The 21,118-nt window shown below is 33.1% G+C and overlaps 3 protein-coding genes across 3 annotated transcripts in view; all 3 read right to left on the reverse strand.

Annotated features, from left to right (window-relative positions):
- Positions 1-6,613, reverse strand: part of LOC145328340 (uncharacterized) — a 38,805-nt gene extending 32,192 nt beyond the window's left edge. The window contains exons 1-4 of the mRNA XM_080171972.1: positions 6,481-6,613; positions 4,818-5,442; positions 4,204-4,325; positions 3,217-3,648 (exon numbers count right to left, since the gene is read on the reverse strand). Coding sequence (XP_080028098.1) covers positions 3,217-3,648; positions 4,204-4,325; positions 4,818-5,442; positions 6,481-6,559 — 1,258 coding nt within the window. The 5' untranslated portion in view covers positions 6,560-6,613. The remainder of the gene's footprint in view (positions 1-3,216; positions 3,649-4,203; positions 4,326-4,817; positions 5,443-6,480) is intronic.
- Positions 6,614-6,617: 4 nt separating this feature from the next.
- On the reverse strand, positions 6,618-11,399 carry LOC145325766 (calcineurin B homologous protein 1-like). Its single transcript, XM_080168719.1, has 7 exons — positions 11,331-11,399; positions 10,684-10,741; positions 9,997-10,120; positions 9,753-9,811; positions 9,096-9,225; positions 8,514-8,618; positions 6,618-7,622 (listed from the first exon to the last, which is right to left on the reverse strand). The coding sequence occupies exons 1-7, from the start codon at positions 11,371-11,373 to the stop codon at positions 7,536-7,538; spliced, it is 606 nt and encodes a 201-aa protein (XP_080024845.1). The 5' UTR covers positions 11,374-11,399; the 3' UTR covers positions 6,618-7,535.
- LOC145325759 (uncharacterized) lies at positions 11,331-19,681 on the reverse strand. Its single transcript, XM_080168706.1, has 6 exons — positions 19,364-19,681; positions 16,084-18,929; positions 15,371-15,509; positions 14,392-14,863; positions 13,726-13,827; positions 11,331-12,476 (listed from the first exon to the last, which is right to left on the reverse strand). The coding sequence occupies exons 1-6, from the start codon at positions 19,656-19,658 to the stop codon at positions 12,386-12,388; spliced, it is 3,945 nt and encodes a 1,314-aa protein (XP_080024832.1). The 5' UTR covers positions 19,659-19,681; the 3' UTR covers positions 11,331-12,385.
- Positions 19,682-21,118: the final 1,437 nt, after the last annotated feature.

A 21,118-nucleotide genomic window follows, 5' to 3' on the forward strand; every position in this document is an offset into this window, starting at 1 on the left:
AAAAAGACTAAGTTACGCTAATTACAAAACAATCAGACAAAAAGACAACCCATTAGGTACATTGACAAAAAAAAATATAAAAATATAAATAAACTTAAAGGGGGAAGGGAGTTTGTACACTTAAAGAAAATGAAAGGGATAGTTCTATGAAGTGTATTTAAAGAGTTAAGGTACTTAGAGTAGTGAACTTTTATATGTCTTAGTAGAATATATTAGGCATTGGATAGATATGATTATATGTTAAAGAATTTTTAACATTGACCAGACCAAACTTTTTTTATTTGACAATATCAAAAAAAGTTAAAGCGATTTGCCACATAAATTACATGAGAATGGTCTATTTTTTTCCAAATATGTATAGACAAACAACCAATATCAGAGAATCTTTTTCCACATATTTCACAAGAGTTATAAAAAAATTGAACAGGGGTTCCCCTTGGGACAAGTTACTTAAAAAACATAAAAAATAACGTCCGGTTCACTATAGGACAGGTTTTCTATAGATTCTTTTTAAAAAATAAAGAAAACCGTCCGGTTTACTTACAATATACACATTATCTCACGCGGAAATACCAACTAACCATACAACATATATATAGGGTAAAGCGGGGCGATCTCGGTTTTGAGGTGAAGTCGGTATTTTTTTCACCACCTTCATTATATGACATTTTTCTCCATGTTCTAATCGACTGACAGAAAAAAAACATAAAATCAAATTTGTTCCATATTAAATTGCCTACAAAAAAGTATAAAATAAAATTTTTGTGAGATGAATTTTTAGGGTACTTATTGGGTCTTAAAGTCGGACGACAAAAATTTTTTTTTCGATTTTTTTGCTTCGGTCGGAAAAACGGTAAGTTGGACTAAAACTGGTAAGAGCTAGAGCTTAGACGTCTTCAGGGGACTTATTAAGAATCTAATAGGCTATCCATTTCCGTTTAAAACTTTAAAAAAGCTTGTATAGTTTTTTCTTAAATCGACTAAAAGTGAAGCGGGGCGAATTCGGTTTTTTCACTTTTTATACTAACTTTTTCAATTTTATATAAAAAAGTGAAATTTTCGAGAAAAAAAGTCAAATTTCTCGTACTTAGAATTTTTTTTTTTTTTTTGTAGAAAAAATTGTCCGATCTTCAAAATTTTTTTTTGTGAATGCTCTTTATTACATTTAGCAACTTTAACCTTTAGGGCATGCTGTAATTAAATCAATATGTCATAGGTTTTTTGAAGCTGGAAAATCGACCACAGATTTTGCCAAACTTTTCTCTTTTTTTCAACTTGATTTTTTAAGGAAATTTTGCTAATAGAACTAATTTTTTTTTGGCCAAATCTATTCAAAATTGCCTGAATTTTAAGGATCAGGCCTTTAAAGTCATAAAAAGTTATTTTTTTCTAGTAGTATTTTTATGTTTTTTATCAAAAAAATTTTTCGAAAAAAGTCAAATTTCGCGTACTTCGGAAAAATTATTTTTTTTTGGTAGAAAAAATTGACCTATCTTAATAAAATTTTTTTGTGAATACTCTTTATTACATTTAGCAACTTTTACCTTTTTGGCATGCTGTAATAAAATCAATACGTCATCGATTTTTCGAAGCTTGAAAATGCCCTACCGACTTCGCCTCAAGGCGGGGCGAAGTCGGTGCCGTTTTAGAGATCAATTTTGACAAACTTCCCAAAGTCCTAGGTTTACGTCCTTTTAGGACCTGATCGACTTTTCCGAGATCTTTCTACTGGTCTTGGTCCCATTTAAAAAAAATAATTTTTACGATTTGCAGGTTCAAAAAACCGAAAAAAAGACCGAGTTCGCCCCGCTTTACCCTATATAAAAAGACCATTCTCATGTAATTTATGTTGCAAATCAAAACTCTTTTAGATATTGTCAAATAAAAAAAGTTTGGTAAGGTCAATGTTAAAATTCTTTATCACTATCATATCTATCCAATGCCTAATATATTCTACTAAGACATATAAAAAGATCACTACTCTAAGTACCATACTGAATATTTTATTGGTCATTCTTTGTTGTTATGTGTATTTTGTTGTATAAAGAGTTTAAAGTTCTATTAACTAGTACATGCTATCTAAAGTTGTATTTATGACAAAAAAGTTTTTGCCATATATAACACGCAACGAAGTTGAAAATAAAAATGAAAAACTCATTTTTTAAGGAAAATCCCTGGTAAAATCTCTTAATTTTAATCAATAACTTTATATTATGCACTACTACGTTATTTAAAATAGAAAAAACTTACAGTTCACTATTTTTTTTTAAATGCACTTCGTGAAACTATCCCTTTAGTATAAAATTTTGGGAGGGACGTGTCGGCTTGTTTTTATAGTTAACAACCTAATTCTTTTTGTAAAATCTCTTATATGACTGGATGTACACACAAAGCTTTGAAATTTGAATTTCGGCACTTTCCTTCTAGGGGCTTGTAGAGCAAAAGACCCCCCAAAACACTAAAATATGAGTTCTGAGCTTATTTTTTAAGATATCAACCTGATTTTTTAAAGAAAACTTTTTTTAACATAACAGAACTCAGTAACCTTTCTAGATTTCATTTTGGGACTTTCCTTCTAGGGGCTAGATGGGCAAAAGACCCCCAAAACTAAAAATATGAGTTCTAAGCTTATATTTGAAGATATCAACCTGTTTTATTAATAAAACTTTTTTAACATAACTTAACTAAGTACCTAACCATTATGCATTTCATTTTGGGACTTTCCTTCTAGGGGCATGTGGAGCACAAGACCCCCCGAAACACTAAAATATGACCTCTGAACTTATTTTTAAAGATATCAACCTGATTTTGTTAAAGAAAATTTATTTTATATATCTGAACTAAGTTACCATTACACATTTCATTTTAAGACTTTCCTTCTAGGGGCTTGTGGAGTAAAAGCCCCCCCCCTAGAAGGAAAGTGCCGAAATTTATTTTCCAAAGTTTCGTGTGTACATCCAGTCATATAAGAGATTTTACAAAAAGAATTAGGTTGATAAGTTATAACTATAAAAAAAGCCCACACGTCCCTCCCAAAATTTTATACTGAGTTTCATTTTATATAAGTGTGCAAACTTCCCCCCCCCCCCCTTATTTTCTAATACAAAGAACAAATTAAATGTGACAATACAAAATAATACAAAATCCCAATTTTGTTATACTTTTTATGTCGCACTCGCAAATCCAATCAAAAATCTTTTACTTTAGAACACTTACCAAAGCTCTTGACAGCTCCAGGTTTCAAAACAGGAATAAACTTTTTATACAACGGAGTTTCTTCAAAATCAAAACAATGTTTTTTAACAGCAAACAACACTTTTCTAAGATTCGAAATCATGCAGAACAGAAACCTTGATGGTTGGCGGATGCTAAGCATATTTCTGATGAATTTTTCAGTTTCTGATGTATTTGTCTCCAAATCTATCTTTAACAATTCATTGAAGACTTTACAATTGGTCCTGTAATCTACTTTATTACTGACAAGCAGATTATACAGAGACAATCTTAGCAGTAAACTTTTTTTCAGTGCAGCGATGATAGCTTCTAGTAATATGTCGTCTTTGTTATTTGCGTTGGCTTTGAGGCGAGGTCGGGCTTCCACAATTTGTATGTCGTCATCTTCTGACATTGAGTGCATGGTTTTCTTGGCTAAAAATAGGTAAATGTTTTTACTTTTTTTAAGGGGATTTCTCCTAAACTCAAGTGAGAAGCATCCAAAACATAATAGGGGGTAATTACCAGGGGGGGGGGGATGATATTGGGCTGATAATTACTTTGGTACCCAAAGTTTTATAACCACATAATTATACTGGTTGTTTTTTTACTGACTATTAGTGTTCAAATTTTCCAACCAACAATTTTAATCTACATAAGTGTAATTGTTTTTATTATCATCAGGGACATACATCAATTTATCTTCCGTAGTCTTATCCCTCAAGATACATTCCCTGTTAATTTCTTTTAATCTAAAATATTGATGTTAGCTTATCTTTAAACTAGCAGATACGACCCTAGCATCTAGGGGATCTATTAATATACGAAGAGGAGAGATTAGAATGACAAAAATAGTCTAAAAATGAAGTAGCCTAAAACCATCCTACGACTTATGTGAAGCTTACCTAATAGGTAGAACTCTTTCAGTTCAGTAGGTATCAAAATCTTAAGATACAGACTTAGGACTTTATATATTAGGACAACAATTACCTGTGTCTAAATTATTATCCTCTTCTATGATAGCAGATTCAACTCTTGTCAGACCAGAGAGTTCAACTTCAATGGCATCATCATTCTCTTTGGTTGATGGTTCACATTCAGTCACACTGCTACTATAATAATAAGAACCTCATGTAGTACCCAGTCCTGCTAGATACTGCGCAATATATAATTTATAAAATTTGACATAATTATACGTAAATTTGTTGCAAAACTTCTTAAATAATACAGAATACTTTAAAGATATACCTACTGACATTTTTGAGGAATTGATTATAGAGATGTTTTGCTTTTAGTATTGTACCTTATAGTACTAGGAATCAGGAAACCAATATCAGATCAATCGGATGAAAAACATAAAAAAAAAGATTTTGAAAAAAGCTACAAATCAACATGTTTAAAATGGACGTACGGACATTCTGGTAAATATTATAGAGTTGCTATGCTTTCTTATTTGTACCTAAATACTACAGGTATCATCACGCAAAGTTTGAAATCAAAAGGACAATTCTAACATGTCTAAATTAACGAAAAAACCTATTCATTACGGACGGACGAACCGACCCTAATTATAGAAAAGCTTCGCTTTTAAAACAGTTATCAACCTGCTAGAATCGTCTTCGGATGAAATAGAAATAACATCAGTCTTGGAATTTTCAACATCTATAGCCTTTGAAGTTTTCACTCCGGATGTGCTTGGTCCATCATCGTTGGCGCTGACAGCATCATTCTGTGAAACTTTAGTTGGTAGCAACTTTTCATTATCCTCACTATAGCCATCTTCATTGTCGGAATCTGTCATATAACCCTCTTTATTGTCGGAATCTGTGTCAATATCGGAATCATCAGATGAATCATCGAATTCAACAAGACTTATTACTGATTTCTTAGGAGTTGCTTCATTTTTATTATTGTCATTGTCTGTGTTCTTTGAATCAACTGTGGAATTCATATCTCCACTTTTGTCAGATTCATCCTCCTCATTAGTAGAAATAGTGTTTATATTCTTGTCAGTTTCATTCTGGTTAATTGTCAATGGATCAATAGTCGTCTCAGTATCAATCTCATCATCAGAAGAGTCAGTATCTAGGCTTTTAGTATCATTAATGGAGTCATGGTCAACACTTTTGTCAGTTTCGTTTATTGGAAAGTTAAGAACTTTTGTGGTGTCATCTTTAATAGTCACTTTGTCGTTTATTTCACCAGTTTTGTCTTCATACTTGCATTCACCTAGGAAAAATGTTCGGGTCAACTGCAGTTCACGGTAAAATGTTCCTGGTAAAGAATATTTCCAAAAATCTGTAAATTTTAAAAGCTGCTAGAGGCCAAACGGCTGAATGTACACATCATGCCCGCAAAACGTTTTAGGCGGCATAAGAAGGGCTTACAAATAATCTGGAATAGCCAAGATCCAAGGTTGCACAGGGAAAGCTTCACTGAAGAAAGAACGCGTAATATAAGTCTTATTTGCGCATTTATGTGCACTGCGAGTTAACTGTGCATTATTGATTAATGACTATTAAAGATTATTTGTAGGCCTTCTTTTGTTGATTAAAATTTTGTACAAGCATAATCTATACGGTAAACCGTTTGGACGCTAGAAGCCTGTAAAGTTAATACATTTTTTTGAGATATTCGTTACCAGGAACATTTTACCGTGAACTGCACTTGATCCAAATATAAATGGTCACAATAATAATACCAAATTTACCAATTGAATTAAGCAAATGTAGATGAAAATTCTATAAATATTAAGACAAAGAAATTATATTGTGTATGAAAATGATGGGCATAAAATTAGATCATCTCATTTATACCTCTTCCAATAAGAATACAATTGTAATTACTATTAGAGATGATTGCCTGTTGAAGTTCAATTAGAACAAGCTTTGGCCAATAGTGATTTAATTTGAAAGAAATAATGTAGCTCAGAGTTGAAATCAGCCATTTTTGGAGGTTTGCAATAAGAAAAATAACATTAACATTCTAAAGCTCTAGCAGGAAATATCCTCCTAAGAAAAATCCCTAAAAACAGCTGATATAATCCTTTTATTTTTTATTATTTTCTCGATTATTTTTGTTTGTTGGTTCGGGTTCTCATAGGTCCCGGGAATGTTTATAACTATTTTGGGGAAGGGTACCACCACCCTCCCAAGAGAAATTGCCCCTAGAAAAAAATTTTCTCCCCCCAAAAAAGTTAATTTAAAAAAAAATAAAAATGGGGTTTTGGGGGGAGAAAGATTCCCCCCCCCCAAAAAAATAACTTACCCTTATGCACCCCTACAACATCACACAAAAGCTCATTTATAATATCTAAAACTAAATCTACGCCTTTCTCTTCAGTCATCTTATGTGAATTATTTATTATCTTTTCTGTGCTGAATTTGGAAAAACTTTCACCTTCATTGTTATTCTGTAATTGAAGATCATTTAACCAGAAATAAATTCAGATCTTTGGACAAGGGGTAATACTACAATATCGTTGATTTTTTATAGTTATCACATGAATTATTGTGCGTTTTTTTGATAGGGTATCTTATTAGAAAATATATATATAAACAATTCATAGGTGCAATAACATTATTATTAGGGTTGGGCCGGATACCTTTTTTAACCGGATATCCGGCTGATTTCTAAAGCCGGATATCCGGTTCCGGCCGGATATTTGACCAGCGTTCGATATCCGGCAAAAATCCGGATATCCGAACGTATATCCGGAATTAAAACCAGTCGGATATCCGGCCGTATATTGAAAATGGCCGGATATCCGGCCCAGCCCTAATCATTATATAACTTTAACTTTATAGAAAGATGAAGGTGTAAAAAATAGAGTATCTTAAGTGTCTTCATGAATAAGACATAGAAATTTAAATGGATGAATCCAAAATAAAAATAAGAACAAGATAAAAAATCTGTCTATCACAAAATTTTTGCACATTTTTTTTCATAATTTGGCAAATATCTAATATCAATACCTACATTATCAATACTGGTAAATAAAACAATAAAGATAAGGCAAGATAAAATTTCAAATATAACATTTAAACCTATGTATAAAAATTTAAGATCTAAATTCCTAAAAAAAACAATTAAATAGATCACAGGTAATTTGACTTTTTTTTAACTTTTCTGTTTCCATCGCAGCTGCCAAGCTGTTATTTATTGCTGATGCTTTTGCTGACTGCTTAATTTGAAGGTGCTGATATCTGAAGTGATGTGTGTGTATTTTTGTCTTTTTTTCATTGGTAACCTTGAGAATTATTTGTATTTGATTGATCCATATTATTCGAAATCAAACCCCTATTAAGGGATTTGATTTAATTTTAGCTAAGAAATCTGATGGACATTTTCTGTTCGACGTCAGTTTTCTCCAGAGCCTGCACAAATTCCTCAAAGGAAATCAGTCCATCCTAAAATTAAAGGTATAAAAATTAGAGTTGGGCCGGATATCCGGCCATTTTCAATGTCCGGCCGGATACTGACTATTGAAATTATATGGATATCCGGCTTATTTCTAATGCCGAATATTCGGTGATTTGCCGGATATCCGGCAATGGCCAGATATCCGGCCAAACCCTAATAAAATAAAACAATAAAAGTAGCACAACTGGTTCTGAACTTCTTTATCCTAATCATTAATATACTGAGAGAATATTTATTTATGACATCGTATTATAGACAGGTTTCAGTGGATATTAAAATAAAAAATTTTAAGAATAATAGATGTTCGTGGAAAATTGTCTGTAATACGAAGCTATACATAAATAATTAAGTATGACTGAGAAACGGTTCTAATCCAACGAATATTACTCGGTTGCAAAGCTAATCTGGAAATATTATTGATATCTAATTCATTTGTTTTGTTATTTTCAAGAATGACAATCCGAGGCACTGTGCTAAAAATCAGATTCTAATTAGATTGATAAAAAATTGCGGATTTATCCTTAACGGATACCTACAGATTCCGGATTAATCCAAACTAAAGATCACGGTATTCAGAATATGAGTTTTTATCCAAAAATTGGCGATTTTTCCAAAAACGGTTTCAGAGGTCGATTCTTAAAAAACTTTTTGGCTCACTAAAATCTGTAAGGCTTGCTAAATTTTTTTTCTGAAAAATCCTCCAAAATCACATTAAAAATCTACAAGAATTAAACAAAATCTTATATTAATAACACTTTTTGTGATTTTATTTAATTTTTGTAGATTTTTATGCCAGTGAGCCAAAAAGTTTTTTAAGAATCCACCTCAGATTTCTATCCCTGCTTATCTACAATTAGGTCCATAACACGGACAAGTACCTTGTCCGTATCCGCTTCGCTGATGGTCCTCTGGGCGATGGAGACCAACTGATCTTGGCTAATGTTTGATCCAACCATCATGGAGAGTACGGCCAACAATTCATTCTAAAAAAGGACAGTTTTTTTTTAAGAAATAATTTTGTTTTCAACTTTTTTTGGAATGGATATAAATTAAACACCTAGGTATACCACATGTTATATTTTTTTGTTTCCACGCAACTCTACAAGTTAAAACTGTCGCTTGAAAATCATGTTCTGTTAATGGATTTATTATTACTAATATCTTACACCAGATTACCATGTACTCTAATAAAGTGAATCTTGTAGCTGGTTAAAATAACGATCATCCACCCCCCCTCCTTTAACCAAATCCCTCCCCTCCTACTGTATGAACGAACTTACCAATAAATGACAAAGGAAATAGAAACCAAAATTAACGGCAATTTCCCCTTAGTCATAATATCCATGTATATTCTACTACATCCAATTAGTCATAGATTGTAACTACAAATTCATTTGCAAGTCAGTCTAAAAAGAAAGACATTAAGATGTAACTCTACATTTGGAGCCAGTCCTTCTTACCTGTGAAATCATTTCATCACCATCCAGATCATACATTCTAAAGGCAAAGTGGAGTTTCTCCATCCTTGAGTTGGGTGTATTTTGGCCCCCACCCTCCACAAGGTCTGATTTCTTCTGCTTTTCAATTGGTCTGAAAAATCATATAAAAAATTTATATTTGTTACAAAACTAAATATAAAAAGGATGAAGTGTTGGTTGGTCTGTCAAGCAATCTAACTTACATTTACCTACATTTTGCATGATAAGGAGAAAAAAATTTAAATTAGGATTGAGTAAATTTCCTAACCCTGTGTGGAGCAATCATTAACATTTAACCTAACCTAAAACAATTTATCAAAACCTACTGTGAAAATATGACGTAACGCCCCTTAAGAGGCGGTATTACGAAACCGACAATACCCAAAACTTTCAAGTTGTTTAGGTATACAAAAATAAATGAAGTGTTAATTGGTATGACATGCGATTTATCCAACAGTGTGATAGAGAGAAGAAAATTTAAATTAGGATTGAGTAAAAAAGGAAAAATAAAAGAAGCATATTATGCTTGTAAGGTATTTCAAAAACAAAATTAATAACAACAAAAAACATTAAATAAATAATTTAGATCAGTGAAACAAGAAAGGATGTCACAGTTTTAAGTTTTAAATATATTTTTACCTGAAGTGAGCTAAAACTCTGACAAAATCTGTAAAATTAACTTTGTCTTCGGTTCCTTCCTAAATAGAAAACAAACATAAACTAAACTTGCCAAAATTCTAAAAAAAAGTGTAAAATGTAAATCAACTGAATAAGTGGCAAACACATCCAATTTTAATGCCTTTGGGAATTAAATAAGAGCAATGTACTTTGTAAGGCAGATTTAGAGCTATAGAGTAGCAGTGCTACTAAACATACAACTTACCAGGCTTTCATAGAAAAAGGCATGTACAATCCTGTCTCCGAGAGGATTAATGGCCAGCTCTGGAATTCTGAGAAAATCCTCCCTGGACAAATACCCTTTCTGCTCCTTGTCCAGGCTTGTAAACCTTAAATTTAACAAGATTAGTTTTAATTAAAAATGATGCCTAACTTTTAAAAGAAATATCCCCTCATGTATAATACAAAGTAGCTTGATTGTCCGTCTGTCTGAAGCTTAAGATGTCGGTACCACTGAACCGATTTGGCTATACTCTTTAGGGAAATATAGCTACTGGTCATGTGGTGGTTTTTTAGGTATTTTTTAGGTATTTGGGAGGTGGGACCCCCCCCAAAAAAAAAAAATTCAAAATAAATGAATAATACACACCCCCCGCCCCAATTTTTATAGCTAAAGATATCGTTAACCACTGCAACAATTGAGCTCTACACTATAGAGAATATGTATACCTACTGGTCCTGTGGTGGCTTTAAGCTATTTTCTTGGAGGTTGGGACACCCACATCCCCTCCCCCCCCCAAAAAAAAAAAGAAAAATCCCGAAGCCGCTAGGTAGTAAGATAAAAAAAGGAGTAAGATATTCAAATATATTTCTAGAAAAAAATACATTTGTAATCCAATATCATTGCTTTAAATATTTTTAAAAGATAATATTATAATATTTTGTTACCTACCTACTATAAAGTCTGTCTATTTGGCTGGCCGTAAAACCGGTCTCGTTCCCAATTTTTTCTGAAAAAAAAAAATACATTTTAACTTTATATAGGTATCTACAAAATATCTTGATACCTTATCTTAAACTTACGGCTTCGCCCCTAGCCTCTAGGAGCTTTGCCCCAAGAGGTAATGACCTGAATTTGATCAACCTAATTTTTGGTTTTTTAAAATTTAAATAGAAAAAGTAAAAACATTTTGTGGAGGAAGAATTTTCTATTTTTTTTTTTGGGGGGGGAGCGGGTTGTGGGACAGGTGTTCCACCCTCCAAGAAAATGGCTTAAAACCATCACAGGACCAGTATAGTAGGTATATTCTCTGAAAAGCAGAGCCCAATCGGTTAGGTGGTTACTGAGATCTTAAGCTTCAGACAAACAGACGGACAGACAGACAGACTTTGTAATAAAGATAAAACAAAAGTCTTTTATAAAGTAGCTGAGAAAATTATCGAGATGTTGCGCTCATTAAGTTTGAACCCACCTCCCTCCTTTCTTTTTACATTCAGGGGATAAAGCCTCTAAATCCTAAAGAAAAGTATTTTCAAAAGTCCAAATTCAATTATTGAATAATATTTCTCTGTCCTACAAGTTATTCTACTACTAAATACCTATATCTTCAGGCTGCAACGACACAGAGCTCTGGTTCCCCATTTTTCATCCACTTAGGCCTGAAAGAATTTTTATGTAACAACCAAGCTTTACAAAATAACAAAAAATACATTAATAGTACATATTACTTAGTAGTAAAAATGAGATGTTTATCCACTTTAAAACTTACGAAAAATAATACATAACTTTATTACATGAGTTAAGATATAAGATTTTACATACATAGGTAGGTATAAGTAGGTTTTTATATCATTTAGTTGCCATTGAGTTTTGCTAAACCTATTATGTTAATATACTAAACTATAAGAAAGGGGTAGTTCCACGAAATGCATTTTATCCAAAAATTAGTGATCCAAATCTTTTCCCCAACAACGAAAATAATTGGAAATTTTTTTTAAAGATTTCAGCTGTTTTGGGGGGCTACTTTGGTAGGTATTCATTCACCGAGACAGTCCCCATAAATTTTTTTTCTGAAATAATTTTGTTGTTGGCAAATATTGAAAGTATCATTATTTTAAGTAACTTAACGTATTAAATCAAATTCATAAAACTATCCCTTGACAATAATAATAATAAATGCATGTGTTCCATCAAAGGAAGACTTAATCACATAATTGCAGGAAAACAAGAACAATCTTATCTCACTAATCCATAATTATCGCAGCAACAAAAAAATTATACTTTTATACAGAAACAAAGTAAACTTTAATACAGTTTTTATGAAAAACAATATAAAATGTTTGATAATCTTATGACATATTTAAAAATAACTCTGTGTAGCAGACGACGATATCCTAATTATAGAGTAGCTATTTTATAAGAATGTAGTAGAATTTTAATTGTATTGTTAAACAATACTTAAATTGAGAAGGTTCAACTAATGAATAAAAACTGTAATCAAACGAAGTTTTAGTTTAAAGATTTTATATGAAACTTCAAGATGACTATTTTAACTTTTTTTTGATACAAATGTTAAATATTCTTTTCTTTACATTATAAAAAAGGTTTAATAACAAAACAGAAAAAATATGAAAAAACTGGATTATTTAGTTATTTATTTTCTACATGTAGGGCAGGTAGCTTGGAATGTATCTATTTGTGCCAGCCAGGAGCTCTCCAAGGAACAAGGGACATGCACAGCATTTCTAAAAAGAAGAAATACAAGTAAAATAGGTGTTAGATTTTAAAAAAATTTAGTGTCTACCTATATTTTAGCTACATAGGTAACAAGATAAGAAAAGGAGGGGGGGTTAATGCAACCATCTCGTAATCAGTGAGCAAATGGCACTTACAATTCGAATTTCGATCTGAAATTTTGCATGAGTAATCCTTGGTAGGTCTATTTTCCCTAAATCGAACAAAAAGTTGAAAAAGTAACGGCTAACGGCTCAGCCGTTAAGCCGTTTTTTGGCTATTTTTAGGGCAAATCTGCCATAAATTATGTAGGAATCAACTTTTTGAAACATATTTTTGCTTTAAATCATGTGAAATGATACAAAAAAACATTTTTAGATGTCTAGTACCAGCAACTAGCGGCTAGAACCGTTTGAAAGCGTTTTGGAGCAGCATAGAGTATTATGTGGAAATAGGTTTCGTGATGATTTCCCTTGAAAATAGTTTTAAAAATGGCTAAACTGCTGAGCCGCCAGCCGTTACTTTTACAACTTTTTGTTCAATTTAGGGAAAATAGACCTACCAAGAATTACTCATGCAAAATTCCAGATCAAAATTCGAATTCTAAGTGCCATTCGCTCACTGATTACGAGATGGTTGCATTAAACCCCCCGGCCCCCCCCCCCCCTTTTATTAAGAATGAGGTTCTAGTAAATGCAGGGATCTTAAGGGATAAGACAATACAGGAATCAATATTGTACATAACCAATGAAGATAAACATAATAAACCCTGCCGTAGATTAAAATATTTGGTTAAAATGTTAGACACTTATAGTTTGGAACCAGACATTCAGAAATCAATTATAGTACCCAAAATTTTTAAGGCAATGAGTAAGATGACAACGTGGTTATAAATCTTTGGGTACCAATATAATTTACAGTCCAAAGCTCCCTCCCTCCCTTTATAAATGATCTTGCTTCAATCCTATGGTTGTATCTCATTCCTACACATAAGGGGACTAACATTTCCACCACAGTGATACAGGGATCAAAAGGGATAAGGCAATGGCCGATAAGTTGATGTACACAAAATTACCCCTTCTGTAGATTAAAATTAGTGGTCGAAACGTTTGAACACCCAACTTCAAAATTTACGAAAGCCTCCAAAGTTGTTAAGCCAACGAATAAGAAAACATTATAATAAAACTTTGGGGACTAATGTAAAAAAAAACCATTGTCCCCCCCCCCCCCCCCCCTTTTTCTGACAGTAAAGAGACCAACCTGCAGCCAGGACGGGTACATCCAAGGCTGGCACCGTTCTTGCCACACTGGATACAGGTAGTTTTAGCACACAGGTTGACTCCATCATCAATACCGACCACTCTGAATTTGTGATAACAATGATTATTATTAAATTTTTTTTCAACTAGAAATAAAATAGGTAAGAAAACATATTTAAAAATAACCAACTAAAGCAAGAGCTGTGATAAAAAATCTTGTAATAAAGTAACAGGATCTGTGTAAGTCTATCCATTTGTGTATGTGTACAAAATGATCTCGCTAACCACTTAATCGATATGGTTCTCCTTTACAGGGTAGCTTTTCATAGGACCTTGGAAGGTATATAACTATTTTGGGAAATCGACCCTAGAAAGAAATGCGCCGCCTAAAACTATTTTTTAAAACTAAAATCAAAAGGGGATCGACTCCCCTTCCTCTCCCCTCATGGGCTCCTAGACACTAGTATATAGGTACCTACGCTATCCCCAACAATTTTCAAAACTGTAATTTTGCTTTTAATATATCTTTTCATATTTACAAAATCAGAAATAGGTATGACCAACTAGCACAATACTTATACTCTACAGAGAGGGGGGGGGGGGGGGAGGTGGTGCGGGGATAACCTTAGTAAGCAAATACAAATTCATTATTCATCATAAATCTTTCCTTGATCCAATAACATAAACTCCAGGTAACCAAACAAGACAATCTTCATGGAACCAGACCTCTGTTTCCTCAACCACTGCCTCCTTAGATGTATCTTCTTCAGATCTTTTTCTTCGTCCTGATCTACTTGATTTAGAGCCAAAATTATTTGTTTCAATTGTGTCATCCTCCAGTTTAACCCAGTAAGGGCCAAACAAGTCGCCCAACCCTTTGTGCCAAGTTCCATTATGACAAAACACACATTTCCAAGATTCGTCCACATTTTTATGGTCATATTCTTTGCTAAGAGTTGAGGAATGTCCCATGTTGGTTGATCTGGCTCTGTGTTCAGCATCGTGGAGGCCTCGTTTAGCCCGCTGCTGTGCACTCGTCTCCTTCTTGTCCTTGTCCTTCTTGCAGTCGCTGGGCTCTGTGTTCACAACCTTTACAACTCTCGGAGAATGAAAGAACCCCTCTACGTGGATGTATGGCCCTGTGCAACACATTAAAAGCATATGAATGTAAGTTTACAACAAAGTAAAATCTAATCTAATAAATTAAAGTTCATAGACACTACAGGGTTTTAATTGTTAAGGGTAAATCCTGACAAAAAATATCTATGTCAAAAAATTGAAGGAAGCTACATGGTAAATAGATGTATGATGTGATATTAGAATAAAAGACTGTTCTAATATGACGTCATTCTGCCAATACTGGGATACTTCGGCCAAGTTTTTAAATTTCCCTCCTATTTTATAGGCTCTATAAAGAGCTTCGGTCAGGTTACAAAAATTGGAAAATTCCCCCCCCCCCCCCCCCCCCCCAACTGAGAGAAATGCTAAGTTTATAGTGAATCAACAAAAAATCCAGGACCTGTATAAGTCATATCAAAGGAATGTCATGTCAGATTTATTCTTTCATTTAGACTCTAGCCAAAGAACAAACAGATAATAAGCCATATCTTTTACAAATAAAATATATTCATATGCTAATATCCTGCCTTTCCAATCAGATCCACCTTTCTTCTTTTTGTTCACTGGTGATGTTTGACCGCTAGGGAAGGCTGAAATGGTGGGCGTATCATCTGCGTTCTTTTTTCTCTGAGGCACAGTCTGCTCCTTCTTGTGAGATTTTGGCGGCTAAAACATAATATATTTTTATAGTCAAATATTTTTATAGTCAAATACAAAGGAAAAGTTTATCTCATAGGAAGATTGAAGTACAATCTACCCTTAAATAGTTTCAGACCTTCGCGGGATTTTTAAAAGAATATACTGTAAAGAAAAACAAAATCTTGTCTTTGGTTAATAAGATCTTTTGGTAAAGATATCATACTTTTTAAAAGCGAAGCTTTTTTATAATAAGGGTCGGTCCGTACGTCCATTTTAACATTTATGTGATATATTCATCCGATTGATCTGATTTTAAAGTACTGATTCCTATCACAATAAGGTACAATCTTATAAGCGAAGCATCTCCTTAATCAAGACCTAAAAATGTCAGTATGTCCTTAAACAGATTACTATAATTAAGAAGTTTTGCAACAATATAATTTTGTCAAAACTTATATTTATATTTTGTATTTTCAGTCCTAATGTTTGTCTGTCATACCATTTCAGAGCTTTGCTTTTATGGATGATGTCCTCCATGTTTATACAAGGCTTTCATTGATATAGATGTTGCCAGTATATATAAAATTAAATGTATTATTACCTGTTTTGTAACTTTCTTGGGAACATTTTCTGTCTCCGAATCCTCAACTAGTATAATAGAGCCTGATTCTTTTCTTGTCCTCCTTGGCCTCGAGTTTCTCTCTGTATTATCATCAGCAGTGCTAAGATTTTCTTTTTCATTAATAGAATCATCCTTTCTTGAAATGGATACATCTACAGAGCTTTCATCACAGGAAACAAAATCTTCTGACTGTCTGTGTCTAGTTGACCTTCGTGTGCTTGCAGGACTCGATGGGCGTTTTTCTTCTTCAATGCTTTTTGTTCTCTTTTTCTTTGTTGGTTTTCTTTCTTCTGAATAGTCAGAATCTGAAGTAGCATTGGAATCTAAGCTCCGTTTCTTTGTATTTTTACTATTTGTTGCTTTAGGATTTGATTCTGGTAACTTAACTTCACTTGGCAAGGCTTCAGGTTTCTTTATTATTTCCTTGGAACTTGGATTTGCATCTTTTGTCTGGGGTTTAGTTGTAGCCGAATCATTGGTTGAAGATTCAATGGCTGATGGTGTAACTGATGATTCTTGTGACATAGGCGCTGAAGAGGGTATTGGCTCTGTGATGGGTGTGATTGGTATTGCTGCTGGTATAGGTGTTGGTGGTGGTTGTATTGACGGAGAGGTGAGTCTTGATGAAGTTCTAGTTGGTGTAACTGTAGGTGTTGGCTGAGGTTTGACAGATTTAGAATCATTTCTCGATCTTCTTGGTGTTTTTGTTGACTCGGTATTCACGTCAGCTTTGTTCTTTTTGGTTGATAGTGGGGTAATACTTATGGCTGGTAATTCAACAGGTTTTTCCTTAATTTTTTCACTTGTTGATGGTAATGTTTCAGGTTTGCTCTCATCTACCATAGGAGTGACTTCAATTAGAATTTCAGATGAATTTTTAACCTCTTCAACTACTTTTATTTCCTCCTCTTCCTTAGATTTCTTGGGTAACTTTTCTTTTGATATTTTGGGCTTGGCCTTAGTTTTAGGTGTTTCTTCTTCTATGACTTGTTCAATATTATTGTCAACTTTAACTTTTTTAGATTTCCTACTGGGAGTAGAAAAATTTTCAAGAGCATATTCTGTTATTTCTTTCATTTTTAGGGACATAAGGGCTTTATGAGCAGACATTCGCTTGGATCTTGGTGCCATTATATCTTGCACTTCAGTATTCTGAGATTCAGTCTCTCCTTCAGGCTCAATAGATTTCCGTTTAGTTGTTTTAGATTTGGTTTCTTTAGGTGGTTTATGTGGTTCATCATTTTTACTGATATCATCAGATTTTTCTGCTGCATTGGAAATTTTGGACGATTTTTCTTGGATTTCAACGGAGTTTTGTTTTGTTAGTGCAGAAGTTTCTTTATTTTCTATGGATGTTTCTTGATTATCTTTAGGTTTTTCCTTGATATCTGCTGATTCCTCTTTAATATCTGATGATTTTGATTTATTTTCTGTTGTTTTTACTTCAATATCTGATAATTTAACTTTATTTTCAGTTGATTTAACTTTAGTGTCAGATGGTTTTTCTTTGTTTTTAGGTGTTCTTGGCTTGGTGAACTTTTTCTCCTTTCTTGGAGATAAATCTTCATCATCCGTGAAAGATTCAAAATCTCTTTCTTGGTAGTTTTTATTTTTGTCCTTGTTGCGTCCTGTTCTTCTTGGTGCTGGACTTGTTGTGCTCTCAACAGGAGGGGTGGCTGCAGCAGGAGGAGGAGGAGGAACGAGAGGAAGACTTTCTGAATAAGATTTCATTTCACCTTTGGATTTTCTTGGCATGACAACAGGACATGGCACTGGTGCTGAAACTTTAACGGGGTTTTGCGCATTTTCTTTTTTAGCTTTTGGAGAATGGTCAATCATGGCACTTTCCTTTTGTTTGCTAGGAGTTTTGGATAAATTTTCTGATATTTCCTCTGTCAAAGGGGTGATTTCTACTGGTGCAAATTGTTCAACAATTTTAGGATCATCTTGGTAATCTTCTGTAATTTTTGTTTTGCTGGGTAAGCTTTTGGTATTATTTTTAGGTTTATTTGACTTCACTGCATCAACTTTATTATCTTTAACGTCATCAACCTTTTCTATCTGCTCACTTTTAGTAGCTTTGACATCAGTTGGAACTTTTTCAAGGTTTGTATTTGTAACTTCCTTAGCATTCAATGTTCTTTTGACAGAATCAATGCTAGATTTTTCCGCCTCTGCAGGAATATTAATACCTTTTTTATGGAGTATATTTGTTGCTGAGGATCCTACCGGAACTTTCTGAGGAGTTGATTGCTTTCTTCTACTGTTACTGGCCATTTTATCACTTAGGGGAGATTGTGGACCCTTACTGCCCAAACTTATAGGTGATACAGATTCTCTACTAGTATCTTTTACTGGAGTCATTGAATCTGTCCTTTCTTTATTTTCAGATTTTGTATCAAGTGCCAGTGGCATATCAGATTTATCTTTTTCCTTATCATCAGATTTTTTATCAAGAGCCAGTGGCTTATTTGATTTATCATCTTTTGGTACAGATTTTTTATCAAGTGCTAGCGGCTCATTTGATTTCTCTTTTTCCCTTGCATCAGATTTTTTATCTAATGCTAAAGGCTCATTTGATTTGTCTTTTTCTTTTGCCGCAGATTTTTTGTCTAGCGCCAAAGGAACATCTGTTTTATCTTTAGTATCAACTTTGTCACTTGATTTGGAGGATTTTTCAGCTTTCCTGTCTTCAGACAAACGATCATCATCATGTTTTTGTTTTTGAGAACTAGATGGTTCATCATCAATATTGTGATGGGGAAATCTATTCCATGGATTAAATCCTCCGTAAAATCCTGGCAAAGGTGGTGTGGGTCCATAACCTGAAATATTATATTGATAAAATCGATAATTAATTTACATTAGTATTTATGTATGAATTCTAAAGGATGTACCATACCTACCATAAAAATAAACATGACTCCTTAGTTTTAATTTTTTATACATTATAATTAATAGAAACTATGGCTTTAGTGCACGTCTAGTTATGAAAGTGAATAACATAAAAGTAAATTTATTAATAGATATATTATTACTTGGATATTACACCAGATTTATACGTTCCCTAATTATAGTGAAACTCGCAGCAGGCTAAAGTAACAATACCCCCTAACCACAACACCCACATTCACCCCCTCCTCTCCTATTGGATAAACAAACTGATCAATAAAAGTGTTCCATGTGAGCAAACTAAATTAATAACATTTATTCCCATGTAAAAATATCCACGTATATTCTACATCTATTATGTTATTACCTGGCGGAAATCCTGGAAACCTGTTGAATCCAGGATTAAACATGGAACCAAAATTTGCAAACATATTGCGCTGATTAAAGTTGCTGCCCGCTCCTCCCCCACCAACAACCTCGTCATTCACATTTAGCCCATGTTCCCCACCCCGGAAGTTGCCTCCGCCCCTACCAAACCCTCCCCCGGGACTGCCACCAGGAAAGCCACCCCCTGACCCACGCATGTTGTTGTTTTTCCTCCCCCCACCACCACCAGAAGGGCCACCACCCGCATGATGAAAATTATTATAATTCCAACTCATTTTTAGTTATATTATTCATAACATGTTCTGAAATGGAAAAAAATAATTAATAAGTCTAAATATCATTTAAGTAAAGGGATAATTGCATGAAGTGCTTTTCAGAAAAATAATTTCAATCATAAGTTACAAGTATACCATCAAGCATATATAATTTTGTGTTACAATAAATAACTAATTATAGTCGTCTTACTGTTTTAGTGAAAATAAGCCCGCTAGCTATAAAAATTGCATATATCAGAAAAATACAATTGTCAAGTTTTAATATTTTTAAATCATGGTGGTCGAAAAATGAAATTTCTTTTAATTTAAATAAATGCCCTATATTTAAATGTAGTTTAAACCATTGAACATGTTTATGCAGTTTAATAAATTCAAATATTCGAAAAAAATTAGCAGCGACAAATAATACTAGAATTTAAATAATCATTAGATCAATCTATATAACACTGACTTTGACACAGAAATTTTACAATCTTCTTAATGACAGTTTAATTATATTTATCATAGCGATTCCCTATGTTATTCGAAGTTACATATAACTTTGTACCACTTGACCAAACCCAAAAACTATATTTTGATAACAATCTTTCGTCTATTCGGAAATTGAACAACAATACAATGTTTACAATTATTGATTGATTGCCAGAGGGAAGGGAGTTTGCCGCGTACTCTTGCGAAACAATGTCGTCGTTGTCTTGAAGCATATAAGGATTCAAATTAATTTTTAAAAGCGAAGATTTTCTATAAATAGGGTCGGCCCATCCATAACAATTAGCTCTTTTCGCTTATCTAGACATGTTAGAATTCTCCTATCGATTTCGAACTTTGCGTAATGATTCCTTTAAGTTAGTTAATTAAATTTTTAGTAGTATAACGGGTATATAAGGATTAAAATTAATTTTTAAAAGCGAAGCTTTTCTATTATTAGGGTAAGTCCGTCCGTAACGGTAAGCTCTTATCGTTTATTTAGACATGCTAAAATTCTACTATCGATTTCAAACTTTGCATGATGAATCCTTTTAGTTATTTATGATTTAGAACGGGTAGCAGCTCTATAAACGTTGTCAGAATGTCTGTACGACATCTTCATCGTATTGATTTTAAACTAGTTTGACAATTTTTTATTTGATATTAGTATCCTAAATATCGGAATTTTAAATACTGATTCTTGGTATTGGTAAAGTAAAATATTATAAGCGAAGCAACTTTATAATAAAGTCCTAAAATTGTAAGTATGTCCTTAAAACAGTATCCTGTATTTTATAGTTAAGAAACAAAATTTCAGGGTTCTGAAGTAATATGACTTTAGACGATAAATTGATTTCAAATGGTAATGTACAAAATTAACCCTTTTGTAGATTGAAATTATTGGTAAAAAAGGTTTAAACAGATTAGAACCATCACAGTTCAATGAAAGTTTTTAGGTCAACAAATAAGATAAAATGCTCATAAAACTTTGG

Source organism: Acartia tonsa, chromosome 1, assembly GCF_053477335.1.
Source record: "Acartia tonsa isolate MP-2025a chromosome 1, ASM5347733v1, whole genome shotgun sequence".
Lineage (NCBI taxonomy): Eukaryota > Metazoa > Arthropoda > Copepoda > Calanoida > Acartiidae > Acartia > Acartia tonsa.